The sequence below is a fragment of the Hippoglossus stenolepis genome, chromosome 7 (genome assembly GCF_022539355.2).
Source record: "Hippoglossus stenolepis isolate QCI-W04-F060 chromosome 7, HSTE1.2, whole genome shotgun sequence".
In the NCBI taxonomy this organism is placed as follows: Eukaryota; Metazoa; Chordata; class Actinopteri; order Pleuronectiformes; family Pleuronectidae; genus Hippoglossus; species Hippoglossus stenolepis.
This window is the reverse complement of record NC_061489.1, coordinates 27,276,291-27,294,517: the sequence shown is the minus strand read 5'-3', so window position 1 is coordinate 27,294,517 and position 18,227 is coordinate 27,276,291. Positions and strand designations below refer to the sequence as shown.

The 18,227-nt window shown below is 44.2% G+C and overlaps 3 protein-coding genes across 5 annotated transcripts; 1 reads left to right on the top strand and 2 right to left on the bottom strand.

The window, feature by feature from the left end:
* Window positions 1–918: 918 nt before the first annotated feature.
* b4galt7 (xylosylprotein beta 1,4-galactosyltransferase, polypeptide 7 (galactosyltransferase I)) lies at window positions 919–9,191 on the bottom strand. Of its 2 annotated transcripts, none has more exons than XM_035162245.2 (6): window positions 8,656–9,191; window positions 4,671–5,018; window positions 4,299–4,524; window positions 3,955–4,038; window positions 3,221–3,325; window positions 919–2,428 (listed from the first exon to the last, which is right to left on the bottom strand). In XM_035162245.2, exons 1-6 carry the CDS (start codon window positions 8,706–8,708, stop codon window positions 2,279–2,281), a joined length of 966 nt encoding a protein of 321 aa, XP_035018136.1. In that variant the 5' UTR covers window positions 8,709–9,191; the 3' UTR covers window positions 919–2,278. The 2 variants fall into 2 exon arrangements, with proteins under 2 accessions (XP_035018136.1, XP_035018134.1); XM_035162243.2 differs by having other exon boundaries at window positions 919–2,434; window positions 8,656–9,190.
* Window positions 9,192–10,173: 982 nt separating this feature from the next.
* Window positions 10,174–14,207, bottom strand: tmed9 (transmembrane p24 trafficking protein 9). The gene is made up of 5 exons (XM_035161410.2): window positions 14,020–14,207; window positions 13,358–13,458; window positions 13,157–13,282; window positions 12,864–13,010; window positions 10,174–12,365 (listed from the first exon to the last, which is right to left on the bottom strand). Exons 1-5 carry the CDS (start codon window positions 14,195–14,197, stop codon window positions 12,216–12,218), a joined length of 702 nt encoding a protein of 233 aa, XP_035017301.1. The 5' UTR covers window positions 14,198–14,207; the 3' UTR covers window positions 10,174–12,215.
* A 516-nt stretch (window positions 14,208–14,723) lies between these two features.
* On the top strand, window positions 14,724–17,954 carry tmem216 (transmembrane protein 216). Of its 2 annotated transcripts, none has more exons than XM_035161411.2 (6): window positions 14,724–14,774; window positions 16,068–16,081; window positions 16,446–16,539; window positions 16,660–16,752; window positions 17,466–17,667; window positions 17,785–17,954. In XM_035161411.2, the coding sequence occupies exons 1-6, from the start codon at window positions 14,765–14,767 to the stop codon at window positions 17,798–17,800; spliced, it is 429 nt and encodes a 142-aa protein (XP_035017302.1). In that variant the 5' UTR covers window positions 14,724–14,764; the 3' UTR covers window positions 17,801–17,954. The 2 variants fall into 2 exon arrangements, with proteins under 2 accessions (XP_035017302.1, XP_035017303.1); XM_035161412.2 differs by lacking the exon at window positions 14,724–14,774 and adding an exon at window positions 15,321–15,652.
* The last annotated feature ends 273 nt before the right edge of the window (window positions 17,955–18,227 follow it).

Here is an 18,227-nt window from a genome sequence, read left to right as displayed (position 1 = left end):
TAATGTTGTGATCTGACCAGAATATTATGATTATTATAACCATAATTACCATTATTTATATCTTCTATCACTCTATCTTCCTAAATTGTTATGTTCTTGAGAAAAGATTAATTACATTTTTATTAATTTTACATAAACAAACAAACTTTGGTATGAATTTGAGCGTCTAGGCCTGAAAAAGCCCAAAAGGGAAATAAAAATCCTTATGAATACCACAGGGCCTCCCAGCCGAGGTGCTCGGGCCCTAATGATGAGTTAAACATGAATAAACACATTATTTTCAGTTTATAAATCCTTTATCCCAACGATGAAGCGTTCAGTTTAAATGAAATGCAGCTGCACGTGATCATTAACACAGAGAGAGAACAGAGTGTGAAGAAGAGGTCGGGTCAACTCTTCTTCTTCTGATGAGCAGATCCACTGAGGCTCATTAGCAGGATCACAGGCTAACGGCTCCGCTAACCTCTGATCCATCACTCCTTCACCTGTGTTTACCTGCACTCCTCCTGCTGCTGACTCACACGTGGTGTTAGAAGTCACACCGGCAACAACACGACATGCAAATGAGGAGCGAAGAGGAGGTGACATGTATGTGGAGGAGCCGTGGAGGAGCCGTGGAGAAGCTCAGCGACGACCACATGTGTAAGAGGAGGTGATTCCAGGCTGTGAACTCGTCTTCAGCTGCTTCATGGGAACAATCAAGGATTTAGAGAGGGAACAGTGTTGGAAGGAGACATGAAGTCAGACGTGTTCCTGACGTGTTCCCCACATGTTCCCCACATGTTCCCCACATGTGAGAACATGTCTCAGAGTTCTCCTCCTTGTTGTAACTAGTAGAAAACTGAACTTTTTGACAGAGGAAGAATTTTCCAACATGAAAAATAATATGAAAACAAAGAAAAAGACACAACCACACAATTGCTTCTTGTTGTTCTTGTATATAAATACTGAATACTGTACAAATAAATGGCACCGTCATCTGTGTAAAACAAAATCTGTACGACATCTAAATACATCTAAATACATAGCCTTTAAAACTCCATGGCGCCCCCTGGAGGCTGACCAGCACATGACAACAGCAGGGAAGAAGACAGTGAAAAACTAAACTAAAAACCAGACTGAAGACAGAACAGAGTTAAACTGAAAACACTGAGATTTATCTAAATGACGGAGGCTGGTGTTAACAACTCTGGTGAATCAGGAAGAGACTAAAACACAACCCCAGAGTTTTCAATCTAAAACGAGACCAGCAGCGTTTACAAGTCTCAAACTCCAGGGTAGCGTGGACAACAGGCGTAACCATGGCAACAGTGATGAGTTTAAAACTGGGACAGTGTGGCTCAGTTAACTTTGAAGAAACTCTCTGTGTTTATCAAGGAGAATAAACTCAGGAGTTTTCTCGTAGTTATGAGTTCATAGCTCATCATTTCTTGTAATTATTGGAAAATGAAACTATTCAATACCAGGTTTTGATTATGAGACAGAAATCCTGATTGTAAAGTAAAGTCTATTTTTCCTTTGGTGAATTCTCTGAGTCTAAAAAAAGAACATACTGTGAAAATGAAATACAAACACTTTCCTCATCAACAATAAAAACTAGTTTCAACAGTGTCAGTGGGAAAATCAAACACTGTGGAGGTTAGTAGTCAGACATTCGACCATTCTCAGATTTAAAAAGCTAAAAGAAACCCTGTGGTGTTACAGTTCGATGCACTTTGTCCAGATGTGGTTGAGATCTGGAGAAACGTGCGTCGCTGGAGGTCGTTTCGTTTGCACAGGCCCACAGTAAGAAAACAGACTTCAGGTTCACGTCGTACCAGCAGGTACCAGAAGAGACAACCAGCGGGGGGGGTTCGCTCCCGCTCGTCCAGTTTGAGTCAGATCAGCACGGTGTAACAGTCGGTGTGCGTCCGCTGAGGTTTGAGGTCAGACAGGAAGTGCGTTTGTTCATGTCGTCATGGTGAGAAGTGTTAATGGTCCGTTACTGGACTGAGCAGTTTGACAGGAAGGAAGTCGCCATCAGGACGTTTGAATCCTTCACGTCTGAACCAGACGGATTCTAACACAAGTTAGACGCTCGTTGGTTTAATCCTCAGATTATTAAACTTCAGCTGCTTGTTTCAGTTCAATGTGGAAATGAATCAAAGTTAAATAAGTCTGTTGGTGTCACTGAAGATAATCCAGCTGCAGATCATCAGGAAAACAGGATCCCAGTTAAAACCAGGAAGAGATTCCAGTCGGGGCTCGAACCCGCGTCACAACTGACCCACGTGCTCGTCTACAGCAGCAGGCACCACGGCGTCTTGTCCTGGTCACACTCCAGCTTGGTGCTGATGACGGTGCACGGCGCCCCGCTGATGGTCAGCTCCTGTCTGGACTCCACCTGGTAACGCAGGTTGGTCAGCCCCCCCTCCGGGTCCACCTTAAACTGCTCCTACAGGGAGGGGGGGACACATCTGGATTTAAATGGGCTTGTTCAAGTGTTGACATCAAAGTTTTTATTCTTGTTCTCACTGATCAGATACTTTTTGCTGTGGATGATTTAGGGATTAAGATTATTTCATCTTTACAAGACAATTGTAATTATGTTTATGTGACTTAATAAAACACGACTGGTGACTTCAGGATGTTCAAAGTGCAGCTGCAAGACTCTTCATCACATGAACCTGATAACATCTCCTCCATCTTAGCTCAGCGGCTGCTGTGTGTTTCAGAATTGATTTTAAAGTTTTGCTGTTTACGAAACTTGGCTGAGCTTCTAAATCCGTCCTGAGCTTTTATCCTGAGATCTTCTGATAAAAACCTGATATTCATCAAGACTGAAGAGCAAAGCTGCATTTTCATCAACACGTTTATTTGTTTAGGATATTTTGGGGACTTCAGCCTTAACTGACAGGACAGAATCAAAGTGGGAGGAGCGTTGGAAACCAGCGCTGCAAAGGGTCCAGGTCAGAACTGAACCTGCAGCAGAACTCCATCCTCAGAACACGTCTTGGTCTTTAAAGGAGTTTTATTTTAATGTGACTGATCTGCAGAGAACGTTTTCTCCTCTGTGCACGGAGTTTAAATTAAATAACTTGTGTATGTCACAGGTTTGTTGAACTACGTAGTTTTACACATTTTGCAGTTTAAATACACAAACTTGAAAATGACGTCGATACTAATGAACCGAGGCCGAGTTGAGGATTTGTATAAAAGGCTGAAGGGTGAAGGTCTGTACCTGCTTCTGAGCAGCGACCCTCTTCTGGTCCCTCTTCCTCCAGGCCGGGTCGTGGATGTGGAGGAAGGTTTTATATCCTGTCGTGATTCCACTGGGTCTGAACAGCTGGAGAGGAAGCACAGCACGTTTCCTAACACTGATCAGAGTGAGTCATACAAACAAACCAAGGATTCAAACCTCAACTCATTTAAACTGGAAATATTTAAGATTTATTTCTCCTCAAAAAATTATAATATCTCTGATTTAACAGAATATAATGAATCATATAAAACATCTGGTTTTCTTCTTTGTGCAGAATGTTTGAAACTTAGGTGATTATAATAATTTCACCATTTTCTTCACCTCATTCTACATTTTCCCTTCGACTCACTTATAATTATTACATTTACATAAGATTAATCATTATTCACATTACTTATACATTTCATCTTTAAAACATATCAATGTTAATATTCTGTGAACATGTAGCTCATAGTGAAATGATATATTCATGATGTACTGGATTCTATACCTGCGTATATATTTACATCAGTCTATGTAGATATATATTAACATCTGCATATACACATGTAGTGTAACCTTCCTGTGTGTAGTTCATCATGTACATAACAAACTGCTGCTGTAACCAGTGAATCTCATGTTGAGGCTGATGATGAAATAACAACGAGTCTCTGATGAAGGGACATTTGTCTCATGGGACCAGTTCACAGGACTTCTGTCTCATTGTTCTTTACCTGCAGCTCAGCTTTCTTCAGTCTCCTGTAGAACTCGTCGTCTTCTCGGCCCCAACCCCAGAACCGGTTTGACATCCCATTACACTGGGAAACACACAACAGGGTTAATACAGCTACACAGCGCCACCTGGGGGAGGAACTACATCATTACATCACAACGTCTGAGCCAAGAACAACCTTTCCACCAGATTCCGATAAACCTGAACTCGGTGTTTCCATGGTTTCCATTTATATATTAAATAAATATATATGAATCACTATAATAAATGGAGGTCCTTCTAACCGTATGACCATCACCGCTCCTGCAGTAGCAAAGTAAAAGGAAGTGTGGAGCAGCTCCGTACCATGTGGTAATGCTTCTTGGTGAGCAGCAGGATCCCCCCCACGTACGTCTTGTAGTGGTACAGCGGGTGCAGCTCGGGCGAGGCCACGTGGAAGGGGCCGCCCTCGGGGAACCCGTAGTCCAGAGCGTCGTTCAGGGGCAGCAGGTCCACGTCGTGCATCGCCAGGTAGTCCGTGTCGTTCCCGCTCTCCAGGAAGCCCACGTTGATGAGCGACGCTCGGTTGAACCTTCAAAACACTGGGACCTTTAACCTCTGCACACGTGAACATGTGACATGTGTGACACCGTGTACGTGAACATGTGACATGTGTTTACAGGCGTTCCTCACGTGAAGATAAACCTTCATCTGGATTGAGGTCGTGGTTCTTCTCACCTGTAGTGATCCACCTGGTTGATGATGATGAACTTGTGGCGGATCTTCTTCTTGTTGAGGAACGTGTGCATGAAGGGAACGAACACCAGCAGCTCCTCGAAGCGCTCTCTGAAGGGGATGATCAGGGCCAGCTTGTGAGGACCCCAGGAGAGGTCGTCCACTGCAGACGCCCGACTGTCCACGGGGCAGGGCGGCGCCGGCGGCTGCTGGTGGGTGAGGCGTCGGTCGTCGTGCATCGGGGGGGACATGTCCCCTGAACAGCTGAGCTGCAGCCACAGCAGAGACACCAGCACCAGCACCATGCAGAGGCCGAACAGCTTGTAGATGGTGCATCTGCCCGACAGGAACCTGAAGAACAGAACACACATGATCCACCACAGACCTGAAGAACATCAGCTCATCTGCAGACAGGAACCTGAAGAACAGAACACACATGATCCACCACAGACCTGAAGAACATCAGCTCATCTGCAGACACACAAACGGACTCAATTCAGTCGATTCAGCTTTAAACATGTTAAACAGGATTTCTGATCATTTCACACAAAACTGAGTCGGACAGATGAGATGGAACTTCAGGATCTTTGTAAGAACCTCTGAACCACAGGGAGAGAACCTCAGGGAGAGAACCTCAGGGAGAGAACCACAGGAGAGAACCACAGTCAGAGAACCACAGTGAGAGAACCACAGGAGAGAACCACAGAGAGAGAACCACAGACAGAGAACCACAGTCAGAGAACCTCAGGTAGAGAACCACAGAGAGAGAACCACAGGTAGAGAACCACAGGGAGAGAACCACAGGGAGAGAACCTCAGGGAGAGAACCACAGAGAGAGAACCTCAGAGAGAGAACCTCAGAGAGATATCCTCAGGTATAGAACCACAGGTATAGAACCACAGGAGAGAACCACAGATATAGAACCTCAGGTACAGAACCACAGGGAGAGAACCTCAGGTACAGGACCACAGGGAGAGAACCACGGGAGAGAACCACAGGGAGAGAACCTCAGGGAGAGAACCACAGAGAGAGAACCTCAGGTAGAGAACCACAGATATAGAACCACAGGGAGAGAACCACAGGGAGAGAACCACAGGGAGAGAACCACAGGGAGAGAACCACAGGGAGAGAACCACAGTGAGAGAACCACAGATATAGAACCTCAGGTAGAGAACCACAGGGAGAGAACCACAGGGAGAGAACCACAGGGAGAGAACCACAGGTAGAGGACCACAGTCAGAGAACCACAGATATAGAACCTCAGGTACAGAACCACAGGGAGAGAACCTCAGGTAGAGAACCTCAGGTAGAGAACCTCAGGGAGAGAACCACAGAGAGAGAACCTCAGGTAGAGAACCACAGATATAGAACCTCAGGTACAGAACCACAGGGAGAGAACCACAGGGAGAGGACCACAGGGAGAGGACCACAGTCAGAGAACCACAGATATAGAACCTCAGGTACAGAACCACAGGAGAGAACCACAGGGAGAGAACCACAGGAGAGAACCACAGTCAGAGAACTCGGGTAGAGAACCTCAGGAGAGAACCACAGAGAGAGAACCTCAGGTAGAGAACCTCAGGTAGAGAACCTCAGGAGAGAACCACAGAGAGAGAACCTCAGGTAGAGAACCACAGATATAGAACCTCAGGTACAGAACCACAGGAGAGAACCACAGGGAGAGGACCACAGGAGAGGACCACAGTCAGAGAACCACAGATATAGAACCTCAGGTACAGAACCACAGGAGAGAACCTCAGGGAGAGAACCACAGTAGGTTTTTGTGTTCTCGATAAGAAACTCCACACGTGTCACTTCTTTACAGTAGACACATTGTGACCTGGTGGATAAATGGAACCCACCTCCTCTCCTCTCTGAACCACAGACAGAGAACCACAGACAGAGAACCACAGACAGAGAACCCACCTCCTCTCCTCTCTGAAGTACAGACAGAGAACCACAGACAGAGAACCACAGACAGAGAACCTCAGACAGAGAACCACAGACAGAGAACCCACCTCCTCTCCTCTCTGAACCACAGACAGAGAACCACAGACAGAGAACCCACCTCCTCTCCTCTCTGAAGTACAGACAGAGAACCACAGACAGAACCACAGACAGAGAACCTCAGTCAGAGAACCACAGACAGAGAACCCACCCCCTCTCCTCTCTGAAGTACAGACAGAGAACCACAGACAGAGAACCCACCTCCTCTCCTCTCTGAAGTACAGACAGAGAACCACAGACAGAGAACCCACCTCCTCTCCTCTCTGAACTACAGACAGAGAACCACAGACAGAGAACCACAGACAGAGAACCCACCTCCTCTCCTCTCTGAAGTACAGACAGAGAACCACAGACAGAGAACCCACCTCCTCTCCTCTCTGAAGTACAGACAGAGAACCACAGACAGAGAACCACAGACAGAGAACCCACCTCCTCTCCTCTCTGTAGTACAGACAGAGAACCACAGACAGAGAACCACAGACAGAGAACCCACCTCCTCTCCTCTCTGAAGTACAGACAGAGAACCACAGACAGAGAACCACAGACAGAGAACCCACCTCCTCTCCTCTCTGAACCACAGACAGAGAACCACAGACAGAGAACCCACCTCCTCTCCTCTCTGAACCACAGACAGAGAACCACAGACAGAGAACCACAGACAGAGAACCCACCTCCTCTCCTCTCTGAAGTACAGACAGAGAACCACAGACAGAGAACCCACCTCCTCTCCTCTCTGAACCACAGACAGAGAACCACAGACAGAGAACCCACCTCCTCTCCTCTCTGAAGTACAGACAGAGAACCACAGACAGAGAACCACAGACAGGGAACCCACCTCCTCTCCTCTCTGAAGCACAGACAGAGAACCACAGACAGAGAACCCACCTCCTCTCCTCTCTGAAGTACAGACAGAGAACCACAGACAGAGAACCACAGACAGAGAACCCACCTCCTCTCCTCTCTGAAGTACAGACAGAGAACCACAGACAGAGAACCACAGACAGAGAACCCACCTCCTCTCCTCTCTGAACCACAGACAGAGAACCACAGACAGAGAACCCACCTCCTCTCCTCTCTGAAGTACAGACAGAGAACCACAGACAGAGAACCCACCTCCTCTCCTCTCTGAAGTACAGACAGAGAACCACAGACAGAGAACCACAGACAGGGAACCCACCTCCTCTCCTCTCTGAAGCACAGACAGAGAACCACAGACAGAGAACCACAGACAGAGAACCCACCTCCTCTCCTCTCTGAACCACAGACAGAGAACCACAGACAGAGAACCCCCTCTCTGAACCACAGACAGAGAACCACAGACAGAGAACCCCCCTCCTCTCCTCTCTGAACCACAGACAGAGAACCACAGACAGAGAACCACAGACAGAGAACCCACCTCCTCTCCTCTCTGAACCACAGACAGAGAACCACAGACAGAGAACCCACCTCCTCTCCTCTCTGAAGTACAGACAGAGAACCACAAGACAGACAGAGAACCACAGACAGAGAACCCACCTCCTCTCCTCTCTGAAGTACAGACAGAGAACCACAGACAGGGAACCCACCTCCTCTCCTCTCTGAAGTACAGACAAAGAACCACAGACAGAGAACCCACCTCCTCTCCTCTCTGAAGTACAGACAGAGAACCACAGACAGAGAACCACAGACAGGAACCCACCTCCTCTCCTCTCTGAAGTACAGACAGAGAACCACAGACAGAGAACCCACGTCCTCTCCTCTCTGAACCACAGACAGAGAACCACAGACAGAGAACCACAGACAGAGAACCACAGACAGGAACCCACCTCCTCTCCTCTCTGAACCACAGACAGAGAACCACAGACAGAGAACCACAGACAGAACCCACCTCCTCTCCTCTCTGAACCACAGACAGAGAACCACAGACAGAGAACCACAGACAGAGAACCCACCTCCTCTCCTCTCTGAACCACAGACAGAGAACCACAGACAGAGAACCCACCTCCTCTCCTCTCTGAAGTACAGCACCGGTTTCCTTCTGGATGAATACATCATGTTTTCTCCCGGTGGCTCAGACACCGACACACCGACAGCAGCTCCGCGGGGCTCGGGGCTCCCTCTCCGGTTCCTCCAGCGGTTGTCAGGGCTCCATGGTCCGGACCGGGCCCGGTGCTCTCTCCCGGCTAACGACGCGGCTCGTCCCCGCAGCCCTGAACCCGAGCTGGTGGAGTTTAGCGCTGGAGTGCGTGAGGATCCATGTTGGGGGGGTCGGGGTCTTCCTCACCGGACACGTAGCACGTAGCGGGTCACACCGCCGCCGCTCCGGGTCCGAACATCTCCGGCTCGCACCTGGATTCTACCGGCACCGTCTCTCCGCCGGGGCCCGGTGAGGAGTGACCGTGAGAAGGGACCGGGAGCGGAAGAGAAGCGGAAACACGACACGGAAACATTTAACGATTATTTCAAACGATAGAAAAACAATCAGCCATTTGTAATACGGTGCCACCTGAAGAGGAGTCCGGAGGGGAACGATGGTTATTGGTTTTAATAGTTCCTACCATGTTTTTAATTAAAGGGACAGTACAACACAAACACTGCTGACGTGTTCTTTAATAAATCTATTATAATATTATAATACATAAATACTGTACTTTAAAATCTGCCATGTACTTCTGTACTTTAGTATTTATATTCAAAGACACTTTCTGTTTCTACTTCACATTTTAGAGAAGTATTTAACTTTTACTGCATTTACACAAATACAGTGAAATATATTTGCCAGCTTAACATACTTGATAACTTAATGTGAAAAAACAGATTTAATTTGTGTGTCATTTATTTAATTTATTATGTGTTATAATTGAATTATTTTTTAAGTTAAAAAACTATTTTCAGTTTAGTCACTTTACAATTTACACTTTTACACACATAACATATGAAACACGATTTAGTGTAAATGGCTGAAAAACAAAACAGTTTATAAAATATTCATATGACTGATCAGTAAATTATCTGATAACTGAAAAACGTTTTGATAATTGAATCTTAATCTGCTGAGATTAGATCTGAATCATCTCCCACTGCTTTTAAATCTCATTATAATTCAGGTGAATGTCAAATTCTGCAAATAGTATTTTTATTCAAATACAAATGAAATCATTGCAGTGGGTATTTGATTATTGTAATAATAATAACCTCAATATCTTTCTTGGAATTTTGACACTGAAATTGAAACAGCTACAAAATACAAATATTTTTTTACATTGACATCACATTAATAAATTATGAATATAATAAAAATGTTGTGCTGTTACAGGAGAATCTGAAAATGTCTTCATTAAACTAAATGAAAATTATCAGAAGTTTTAACTTCACTCAAGGAAACCAAATACATTTTCCATCAGTTTTTCACACAAACTTATTTATTACAAATGTTTTATTTAATCACAAAGTAATTAGAGCCTGAAATCTGACTTAATTTTTTCATGCTTTTTAAAAGAATCAAAAGAAACAGCATCAATTAAACCAAATTTGACAAACTTTATTTCGAGTGCAACTTTTCCGACTGATTTCACACGGACAGAATCTCTGAAAATAAAATTAATTCATGCCCCTTTTCACCGCTGATTCAAAATCTAAAAAATCGTTCCAGCAACATTCACCTGTTTAACACAAACCACCAGAGAACAAAACAACATGAAGAGAAAACTGAGGAGGAAGAGAAACGTTTTCACTTGTTCCTCAGAAACAGTTTCACTGAACAAACTTGTCGCCAAGCGTTCGGAGCCTCAGGACTTTGAGGATTCTGCTCAGTGAAGAGTCTGAGAACTTGAAGTGGTTTAATTTCATGATTTATATTTCTGTCTTTCTGCAGCTGAAGTGAGAAAAGGTCGTCTGAGCTGGTGATGGACTCAGATACGAGATATATATATCATTAAAATTAATATGGAAACTGAGCTGACTTAATACAGGAGAAACAGCGTGTGGAATTTCTAAACCTTGTTGGTCGACAATAAGTCAACAAATAAACCATCTGATAAAAATATGGAGACAATGTTCCTCTGACAGGAAGAACGGACGTCTTAACGAGCCCAATTATTCAGATAATAATTTAAACACCAGACTCAGATGAACAGAAAGGTACATTCACTCTGGACACTGTACAAAATGTAGATTCACTCAGTTGAACAAAGTAACAAACAGAAAAAAGGTTTTGGTAGAATATCACTGAGTCAGGCTGAAAGAATAAAACACTAAAAACACCTCCGCCTGCTGAACCGGGAGCATCTTCACCTGATCCAGAGTTTACTGCATCATGATCACGGGATTTAACCAGCGTCTCACACTGTAAAAGATGTCCCAGATCCTCAAACATCAAACTGTGAATCAACCTGAGCTGCTGAACGAACACGAAGTCTGATGTTAGCACTGGAGCGAAAACGGTCTGAAGACATTTATTAAGAGGATGTGTCTGATAATCTGAGCAAATCTTTCTCAGATTTATCAGAAAAACTTCACTTCAGGTTAACGAACACCGATCACGATGTCCGACAGCAGAAGGTTACGTCAGGGGTTTGTTATTTAAGTGTGTAACGGAGAAAACAATCAAATCCATAAATTTGAGGAGATTTAACCATCAAATATTCAGCATTTGTGCTTCAAACAATACTTTTAATGAGTTGATCTGTTTTTAGTTTAAACTGCAAAATCTGAACTTTTAAATCAATATATTTTTTTAAGTTAAACAGTTCTGATTCATCCCTGATCTGCTGCCTGATGATCACGTTTTAATCCTGCTAATATAAACTGTGAACAAATCATTAACATCAAGTATATTTCACACCGCTTCTAATCTCTTTGTATGCAGAGTTAAACAAGACTTTCTATCATATTCATCTTAATCAACAAAATCGTGAGCTTCAACATTTCACCTCATTTTATTTAGTTTATGAAATCATCTGATCCGGTGAAGATACAAAAACAAAAACCTGTCCAACTCTTCTACAGATGAATCCAGATTCTAGTTCCAGCCGTCACTCAGGGACCAAGGAGTCAATCAACAGTTTCAAAGTGAAAGTTCATATAAACTCTAGTGGCCAGTAACACGTCAAGTACTTTGAGTAAGTAACACCAAAGAAAAAGGGACAATTTACAATAATAATAAAAGAAAATTGCAGAACTGTGAAACACACGGTTTTAACTTCCCGACTGACGCAGACTAATTTGTCCTACTGCTGAACTTAAATTAAAGAAATCAAACGTATCTGACACCTGATCGTCTGCTGCAAACGTGAAGGGCTCGTTACAAACAGTGTGTGAGGAAACAAGAACATTAACAACAACAATAATAATGATGATGATGAAAATGTTGTTTTCAAGCCAAATTGTGCTGCTGGATTCTCATGTGTCACATCTCCTCAGCAGTTTTTCCTCCCGACAGCAGCCGCCGCCGCCGCTCAGTAATTCATCAGTAGAGACCACACACACACACTCTCACTCTCACACAGACACACACACACACTCTCTGACACACACACTCACACACAGACACACACAGAGGGGTTACACCAGCTTCTTGGCCTCGAAGAAGCTCTTGAGGTGTCTCATCTGCCAGATGCCGATGGCGACCAGGATGAGGGTCTGGACGATGGACCACCACAGGACTCGCTGGTTGGTGCTCTCGCTGGTGAGACGGAAACGCTCCTCCCGGTACTGAGAGGGGACACACAGACAGCAGGGGGCGCTCAGCGACACACTCAGATCATACGAGCAGTGAAGTTACCACAGCAAAGCTCAGAGTGACTTTGTTCCAGCTACGTGAAAACTAACAGTAAAGCATTTGAATACATTTGAAAACTCCGGGGGCGTGTTTATGTCTGGACGAACAGAAAGTGAGACGCCCACGTTCTCTTCCTGATTGGTTCTTATCAGTCACATGACTCGACTACCAGCGGTGAACACAAAGCTAACACTTCCTGTCAGTTACAGTTCCACCTCGTCGCTCTGACTCCTCTGACTCTTCACCTTCACTGCTCCTCCTACTGCAGAGACATTCTACTTCCTGCTACATCACATGACCAGTGGAGGTGAACGGTCATGTGACGTGTGTTTTCAGGTTTGGACGAAGGTCATGTTAAAATGTGTCCGTGTGGGCGGGGCCTCAGCTACATTAGTTGGACTCCTCTAACAGTCAGTGAAACACAGACTGACCCTCTGATAGTTCTGCTCCTTCTGGATCTGGTCCACCTGCTCCACCAGCTGCCGCACTCTCAGCTGCAGCTCCGTCAGTTTGTCTTTGGCGGCGATCTCAGCGTAGTTGTTGGCGTGCTCGCCCACCTGGATGTCCAGGTGAACCCTCTGCAACACAACACAGAAGGTTTAACACAACACGCCCACGTCAGACGCGTCTACAAGTACAGGTAGACTCCGCCCACGTAGGTGATGACGACAGGACAAAGTTCTTTAATCCCAGAACTAACAGATCACATGAAACAGCTTCTCACCAACAGGCCTCCAGCGAACAGGGAGAACTTGGAGGAGTTGGAGTGCAGACAGATCTGATGTTCTCCTGGCGTGTGCGACGTGAAGGTGAATCTCCCCTCGGAGCCGTACTGACGGGACAGAATCACCTGCAGGAAACAGGACAGTGAGACTCCTGCACAAACCAACAGCTGCTGGACGTGAACGTTGAGTTCTGTCCTCACCTTGTCATCAGGATCCTTGACTTCCACGAACATGCCCAGACCCTGAGTGGCCGGCAGGTACTCCTCCCGCTGCTTGTCGTACAGCTGGGTGCGGTAGTTTCCTGCAGAGACACAAACACTTCCTCTACTTACACAACTCATCTGAAATCAAAATGGTTCCCAGTCGTCTCAGTGAATAAACTCATGATCCTTCATGGTTTTTAAAGACCAGTGACCCAAACCCAGCACGTTTACATCATTTCAGTTTGATGAATGACAAACTGAATAACCATCTGTCAATCAACTGATGAATGACATCAGGTGGCAGCTGCTAAGATGGCAGACACATGGAAGTAGTCATTCCAGGTACAAGTAGTGGATTACTCTTCTCATAGTTACTTTGGTCAGGTTGCATTTAGCAGAGAAGAGAAAATAGTGTGAATAGTCAGGTTTGTTAGTGACAAACAGGAAGTTTGTTAAAGTTCAGCTGCTTCTTCTCCATCTAGACTCTGAGACGGAGCTCGGGAGTTTAAACTCTTTGCTCCGGAGACTCTTCGTCCTTTGTTGAAACTGTGAAACACGTTTTAAACCTGTTTGAGCACGCGAGCGGACTTTAGCTGCAGTTAGCCGATTAGCTAAAGTTGGAGAGCTAGCATTAGCGGTTAGCATCGGCGGTGACTCACCGATGATCATCGTCTCGTCCGGAATCTCCTCGATGAAACATTTCTTCTCCGTCTCCCCGATGTGGAAATACAGCGAGGACACGACGCCGGAGAAAACGTGGAGGAGTAAAACCGACAACACGCACGGCTTCATCCTGACAGACGCCATGTTCACACCGGGCACAGACCCACTGCGCATGCGTGCTTCCCGCAATGCCACGTAAACCCTGGGCCGAGGACGGCCAATCAGCGCGCCGCACGAGCATGCTGGGTAATGTAGTTTAGCTTCAACTATGGTTTGCATGTTTTTTTGTTTTTTTTGTGTTTCTGTGAATAAAATGTTAAAAAATAAGTGAAGAGCGATAATAACATAAATAACATAAATACAAATGAATTATTCACAAGCTTTATCCTGCAGAGCATTTCCAGTAAATCTATTCAACTTGAATTTGGGCATTGTCTGTTCTCTAATTAATTATGCGAATGTGTTTATTATTATTTTTTGAGCAAGGATTTTACTGTATTATATTTTTGATCCATGACAGAAAGATTGAGAAAATGTTTTTTCTAAAACAAATGTGTTAAATATCTTTGCTTATTTATATAAACATAAACGCAACCTAACTGATTTTTCAGATGTTTTAAAATGATTCACCTCTTTATCATAAACAAACGCTAGGGGGCAGCAAGTTAACTTCACCGCGGGTTCACCCGGCAGAGAAGAAGAAGCACTTCCGGCAAGCTGCTGTTTCCATGGCAATCCAACATGGCGCCTGGTAAGAAACGCTCTTTCTGTTCTTCCGTTAATAAACAAACGTGTCGCTACGCAACGTTACTGTTGTTTTAACGTGTTCATCAGCGGTTTAACGTTAAAGATTGTGAAGATTTATATAATATATATAATATCTATATATAATATATAAAACCCACCTCCCGCTCACGTCACTGTTCATTAAACAGTTCACATCGATAAATGTTCATATTCTGTTCAATCTAAGTTAATGTAGTTAATTATCAAAGCTTATTAAAATCTCTGCGACATTATAACAACTGCCACTGCTCTGCGGCTGTTACTACTACTACTACTACTACTACTAGTACTACTACTGCTAATACTACTAGTACTAGTACCTCAATACTACTACGCCTGATATTCGTGTTGCACCTTTACCACGCCAGTAACCTGTAAAATGACATTTAACAGGTGATGTTATAATTGTTTGTCTTCCAGGGTTTGTTGGTAAAAATCTTTAAAATCAGCTGACTCCTCGTCCTGAGCTCGTTTACAGGAGGATTTGAAATCTTCAGTGTCTCAGTTACTACAAGTGTTACTAGTGTTTCTACTTCTGTTACTTATCCATTGAGATTTAAATCTCTTTTTACCAGAGATACTTGGTCAAGAAGTAAAAACAGACAAATACTGTTTCACACACACAATCTTCAAAGTGGAACTTCAATAATAAACCTTAAAGAATGTTCACAGTAAAACTTAGATTGACTTCATTTAGTATCCAGCTCTGAGGATTTCTAATCCTCGTGTAAATGAGCTCAGGACGAGGAGTCAGCAGGTTTAAACACTGGAGGACAAACCATTATAACATCACCTGTTAAACAAAGCTTTGACAACAACTGGCACCTCACAGTGAAGCTCACGGTGAGTTTTACTACCTGTTGTGGTTTTGGTTGAAGATACATTTTCTGTCCTAGTTTAAAGTTTATATTTTGAAGGGGAAACCTTCCAGGTGAAGCAATGAAGGTTTTTCTGTGTTAAGCTGAATGTTTTATTCTCAGCAGCAGATGAATCAGTTCAAGCTGCACAGGAAGTGAACAGTTCACCAAACCTCAGCTGTGTTTGCTAGAAGGAGAATCATAATCAGACTATTGGACAAATATATTGAATCTATGGTTCATCTTGTCCAACCATTGTTTTCGTCTCCATCTTCAAAGAAGTCAGAGTTCTGTCTTATTTCCCTGTTTCCCTGCTTCCTGTCTTCTGCCACGTTGTGTTACGTCAGATTTTAAAGATGCTGACGATGAATCAATCTGCTCTTTGTCTCGTTTCTCTGCAGGAAGTCAACCAATCGTATCCTTCACAGGAAACTGCTGCTCAGCCGGGCTGCGGCCAAAAAACATCTCTCCCTTCCTAACCACTAACCCTAACCACCATCCCTAAACACTATTCCTAACCACTAACCCTCGACCTCTTATAACATCTTAAGAGGAAGTGAAGCTGTTTGCACTCGCTGTTTTTTAAACTTAACTTTATTTATAACAGAAGATACGTTCAGAGCGTACAGTGACAAACTCTGCAGTTCAACTATAATTCAAGAAAATGACAACAACATGAGAAAAGGTTCAAACAGCTCTTATTCTGACGGCCACTGAAATACCTTTGAGTCATTTCTCTCTCTCTCTGTGTCTTTGCTCCTTGACTCCTTCGTCCTCAGCTGTCGTCCACTCCTCTGCAGATCCTCCTCTACCTCAACTCCTGGTACTTTGCAGCCTTCTACCTGGCAGAGATTCTCATGTTCATCTATAAAGGTTTGTACCTGTTTGTGTCACCATCAGCTCTGTGTGGAGTCATGTATGTGGAGGCATCTGCTGGTCAAACTGGGATATTACACATTAAATCCTATAACGAGTCTGTCTGTCTCTGTGCAGGTGTTTCTCTCCCGTACCCGTCTGACAACCTGGTTCTGGACGTGGTTCTGCTGCTCATCTTCCTCGGACTGGAGACACTCAGGATCTTCTATGGTGCGTGAGACACACACACACACACACACACACACCTACACACACACACACACACACACACTTCTGTCTGGTAATTACCTAAACTCTGTTTCGTGGTGATTAATATTTTTATTGTTGATCTTTGTAAATCTGTTTGATTTGAAAAGTTCCTGTTTGGTTCTTCAGCTGCTTTGGTGCCGCCTGGTGGACACTTCTAAATGTTCAGGCTGATAAATGGGTTTTCATCAAACAGCTGCAGCGTTTTTACTAAAGATTATTTTCATTATTGATTAATTTGACTCAATCGGTTATTTGATGAATCTCTTTGTCTTTAAAATATAAAAATGTAGTTTCTCATGTTTCATGGTGACGTCGTTTTCCTTGAATCCAGAACATTTTCAGTTACTGATGAAAAAAATCCCAACGTCTGAGAATTTGGAACCAGAAAACATTTTGCACCTTTGCATGAAAAATAAATGAATACAATATTTTTTGTATTAAAATATTTGCAGATTCACTTTCTGTGGATGGTCTGAACTCACGCGGCCCTTTTCACTGTAGTGTAGTGTAGTGTAGAGTGTTTATGTAAAATGTTAGTAATACTCACCTGAACACACGAGTCCTGCTTCGGCCATGTTGGCGGCCATGATGTGGTCACATGTTCCACCTCAGTGTGACGTCATGCGTTCAGGTCAATGTGTCATGTGACAGAGTGTCTCTGTGTCTCGGCCCAGGTTGGAAGGGGAACCTGTGTGAGCGCTCTCTGGCCTCGTGTGCGTCGCTCTTCATCCTGCTGCCCTGCGGCGCGCTCGCCGTTTACTTCCTGCTGCTGCAGACCTTCGTTCTGCGGCTGGAGTTCATCCTCGGCGCCGTCCTGCTCTGCTTCTATGCCCTGGAGCTGCTGCTCGGGCTCCTCTCCTTATCCGCCTTCTCCAGGTGAACACGTCCAGAGGCTCAGATCTCTGCTGTGGGTCAAAGTCCAGATCAAGTCTTTGATTCTTCTGCTACATCTGGAAAGTTCACACTGTTTGTGCTTCTGTTTTGTTTCTGTAGGTCCAAAGTTTACTGAAGAACAAAGTTCACCTGAAACAGAACATGACGACAGATCCACTGTAAATATAAAAGTCAAAATCTGTCTGACACTAATCATCTTCTACTGTTTTGTACAAAATGTTTTATAAATGTTTCAAAGACTTTGTGTAAATAAATTCTGGTTCATTCTAGATTTGTATGATGAACAATTCTGTGTTTTTATGTGAAGAGTCGACAGAAACCAGCAGCTCAACATAGAAAGTCATCGTCTGTGTCTTCACCTTCGTGTTGGGATTGAACTGATGAATGTGACAGGTCAGGTTCTCAGGGAGGAAGTTCCTTTCTGATGGACGCAGAATGAGTGACGTGTGAATGAGGCGTCAAACGAGTGTTTAAACTGAGATAAAATACCAGGATGTTGGTTTTATAACAAGGATGAAATGAAAAGGATTCAACCTGGAACA

What these genes read in the sequence shown, in the direction of transcription:
- b4galt7 (XM_035162243.2), bottom strand. Translation starts at nt 8,708, where the DNA reads ATGATGTATTCATCCAGAAGGAAACCGGTGCTGTACTTCAGAGAGGAG. An exon ending in AACCAGGTGGATCACTACAG is followed by an intron (nt 4,525 to 4,670) that starts GTGAGAAGAACC and finishes AGTGTTTTGAAG; the next exon opens with GTTCAACCGAGCGTCGCTCA. An exon ending in CCAAGAAGCATTACCACATG is followed by an intron (nt 4,039 to 4,298) that starts GTACGGAGCTGC and finishes TGTGTTTCCCAG; the next exon opens with TGTAATGGGATGTCAAACCG.
- tmed9 (XM_035161410.2), bottom strand. Translation starts at nt 14,197, where the DNA reads ATGCGCAGTGGGTCTGTGCCCGGTGTGAACATGGCGTCTGTCAGGATG. An exon ending in TCAAGGATCCTGATGACAAG is followed by an intron (nt 13,283 to 13,357) that starts GTGAGGACAGAA and finishes TGTTTCCTGCAG; the next exon opens with GTGATTCTGTCCCGTCAGTA. An exon ending in AGGAGCAGAACTATCAGAGG is followed by an intron (nt 12,366 to 12,863) that starts GTCAGTCTGTGT and finishes GTCCCCTCTCAG; the next exon opens with TACCGGGAGGAGCGTTTCCG.
- tmem216 (XM_035161411.2), top strand. An exon ending in TCTCATGTTCATCTATAAAG is followed by an intron (nt 16,540 to 16,659) that starts GTTTGTACCTGT and finishes GTCTCTGTGCAG; the next exon opens with GTGTTTCTCTCCCGTACCCG. An exon ending in GACACTCAGGATCTTCTATG is followed by an intron (nt 16,753 to 17,465) that starts GTGCGTGAGACA and finishes GTCTCGGCCCAG; the next exon opens with GTTGGAAGGGGAACCTGTGT.